Genomic DNA, 2,680 nt, shown 5'->3' with positions numbered 1-2,680 from the left:
TTAATTATAATATCAAAATTTAATTGTAAAAATATTTAAAGATTACAATTAAATTATAATATTATGAAAAAATCACTTAAAAATAAATTTTTGTGTAATTGTTCAGCTATAGATACACGTTCAGCCACTGATACGTTTACCTTAATAATTGTATACCTGTGATATGATATCTAAAATGTGACATCACCCTCATTTTATTCTCAATGTTCTTCCCAGGGAGGAGGCACTGGCGGCGGTTTCATTCAGGAAAGAATGAAGAAAGATAGAGAGAGAAAAGAAGAAAAAGAAGAAAGAGAAGAAAGAGTCGAAAGAAAAGAAGAAATAGGAGTAATAATTACATCGGCGTTCTCATGCACGGAGGTTCTTGCTATTCGATGCGTAGGGGATGTCGTATTCACAGGTTTGTTACGATTAATTAATGTAATTACAGTAATGATAGGAAATATATGCCCATAAGAGCCCGACGCAGGTGTCAATATATGCAATAATCTTTATCGAAGAATATAGTGATAGATAAGAAATTTATTTCCTTTAGCATATTTAGCCAGAAAGGGGACTTAATTTACATATCAAACTTAATCATGCATTTCTCCACATCATCACGCTATACTTTGAACCTATTCCTTAAAGCCTGTTCTTAATATCTACATTCAATGTTCTACGTTCTACATTCTTAATATCTACCTATCTATTTACTTAATATAGTAATAGTTAAAAACATATGTTTCAATCCATAGGTTTGGGTGTATCTTACACTGAGGAGGACCCAAACCTATGGGTTGAAATGAATGTTTTTAACTATTACTATTATTCAATAAAGATTGCACATTGACATCTGTATCAGGTTCTTATGGGCATATATTTCTTATCATATCTGATTAATTATCACAGAGCCTTTAAGAAAATATTTTTTTATATTTGCACAGTAATTATATATACTTTATATAATGTTAATGCATTAATTTTATTGTAAGAATTTTATATTAATACTACATAAATATTTTTGCCTGATTCACAAAAATTTTCAAGGGCTAGCAACACTTTGGAATGCACCAGGCAAATTCGATGAACTGTGAAGTTAATTTTATAAATTTTCAGAATTTTACAAAACTTTTTTAAGAAAATATTTTTTATATTTGCACAGTAATTAAGTATACTTTATATAATGTTAATGCATTAATTTAATTGTAAGAATTTTATATTAATACTACGTAAATATTTTTGCTTGATTCACAAAAATTTTCGAGGGCTAGCAACACTTTGGAATGCACCAAGCAGATTCAATGAACTGTTAATTTATAAATTCTTAGAATTTTACAAAATTTTTTTTAAGAAAATATTTTTTATATTTGCACAGTAATTATATATACTTTACATAATGTTAATGCATTAATTTTATTGTAAGAATTTTATATTAATACTACGTAAATATTTTTGCTTAATTCACAAAAATTTTCGAGGGCTAGCAACACTTTGGAATGCACCAAGCAAATTCGATGAACTGTTAATTTATAAATTCTTAGAATTTTACAAAACTTTTTTAAGAAAATTTTTTTTATAATTGCACAGTAATTATATATACTTTATATAAATTATATGCATTAATTTTATTATAAGAATTTTATATTAATACTACATAAATATTTTTGCTTGATTCACAAAAATTTTCGAGGGCTAACTTTGGACTGCACCAGGCAGATTCGATGAACTGTGAAGTTAATTTTATAAATTATTATCTTAGAATTCTACAAAACGGTCATTTATTATCCCCAGGTATGGGACCCAACCTCTATGTGTTCAGGAATTGCACATTGTTCGAGAAAATAAATTGTCTGGGTTCGAGTAATATACATGGCATTGAAGCAGGAGCAAATAATAAGTTAGCCGTATTTGGCGCAAGATCTATGTGCATTTGCAAACGTGTTGAAAGAGTGGACAAAATAATGTATGTATGTCTGTGTATATTTAAATATGACAGAAGCATAATTTAATATGATTTTATGTACAATTGTGGACAGATTGGACTTTTTTTTATAGGTTTCTAATATATATTTATTAATTATTAATTTATTATTAATATATTTATTAATATTACATAATTTATATTTTATAGGTAACTAATATTTTGCAAATGCAAACCATGATGTACTATCTTTCTAGAGACCAGTAGGGTAACTGTCCCTATTAGTGTGCTTTTATATTTAAATAAGTCATAAAAATAAACTGGTACAAATAAATAGACAAAGTATTTTTGTTTTATTAAATTAAAGTATTAACTTAATGAAAAAAAATGCTTTATCTGTTTATTTGTACCAGTTTATTTTTATGACTTATTAAAAAAAAATACTTTGTCATAAAAATAAACTGGTACATTTGTACATTTATTTTTATGACAAAGCATTTTTTTAATTAAATTAAAGTATTAACTTAATGAAAAAAAATGCTTTATCTGTTTATTTATACCAGTTTATTTTTATGACTTATTAAAAAAAAATACTTTGTCATAAAAATAAACTGGTACATTTGTACATTAATTTTTATTTTTATATTGTACATTTATTTTTATGACAAAGCATTTTTTAAATTAAAGTATTAACTTAATGAAAAAAAAATGCTTTGTCTATTTATTTGTACCAGTTTATTTTTCTGTCTTATTTAAAAAAAATACTTTGTCATAAAA

At 25.3% G+C, this 2,680-nt stretch overlaps 1 protein-coding gene across 1 annotated transcript; it reads left to right on the top strand.

Moving 5' to 3' along the window:
• Window positions 1–218: 218 nt before the first annotated feature.
• Window positions 219–1,945, top strand: LOC105458842 (the record flags this gene model as incomplete). The annotated part of the gene is made up of 2 exons (XM_011704411.1): window positions 219–400; window positions 1,774–1,945. Coding segments are annotated over exons 1-2 (320 nt in total), but the record flags the coding sequence as incomplete, so codon positions are not given.
• Window positions 1,946–2,680: the final 735 nt, after the last annotated feature.

The sequence above is a fragment of the Wasmannia auropunctata genome, unplaced genomic scaffold (genome assembly GCF_000956235.1).
Source record: "Wasmannia auropunctata unplaced genomic scaffold, wasmannia.A_1.0 LD334283.1, whole genome shotgun sequence".
NCBI lineage: Eukaryota > Metazoa > Arthropoda > Insecta > Hymenoptera > Formicidae > Wasmannia > Wasmannia auropunctata.
This window is presented reverse-complemented; position numbering and strand designations above follow the sequence as displayed.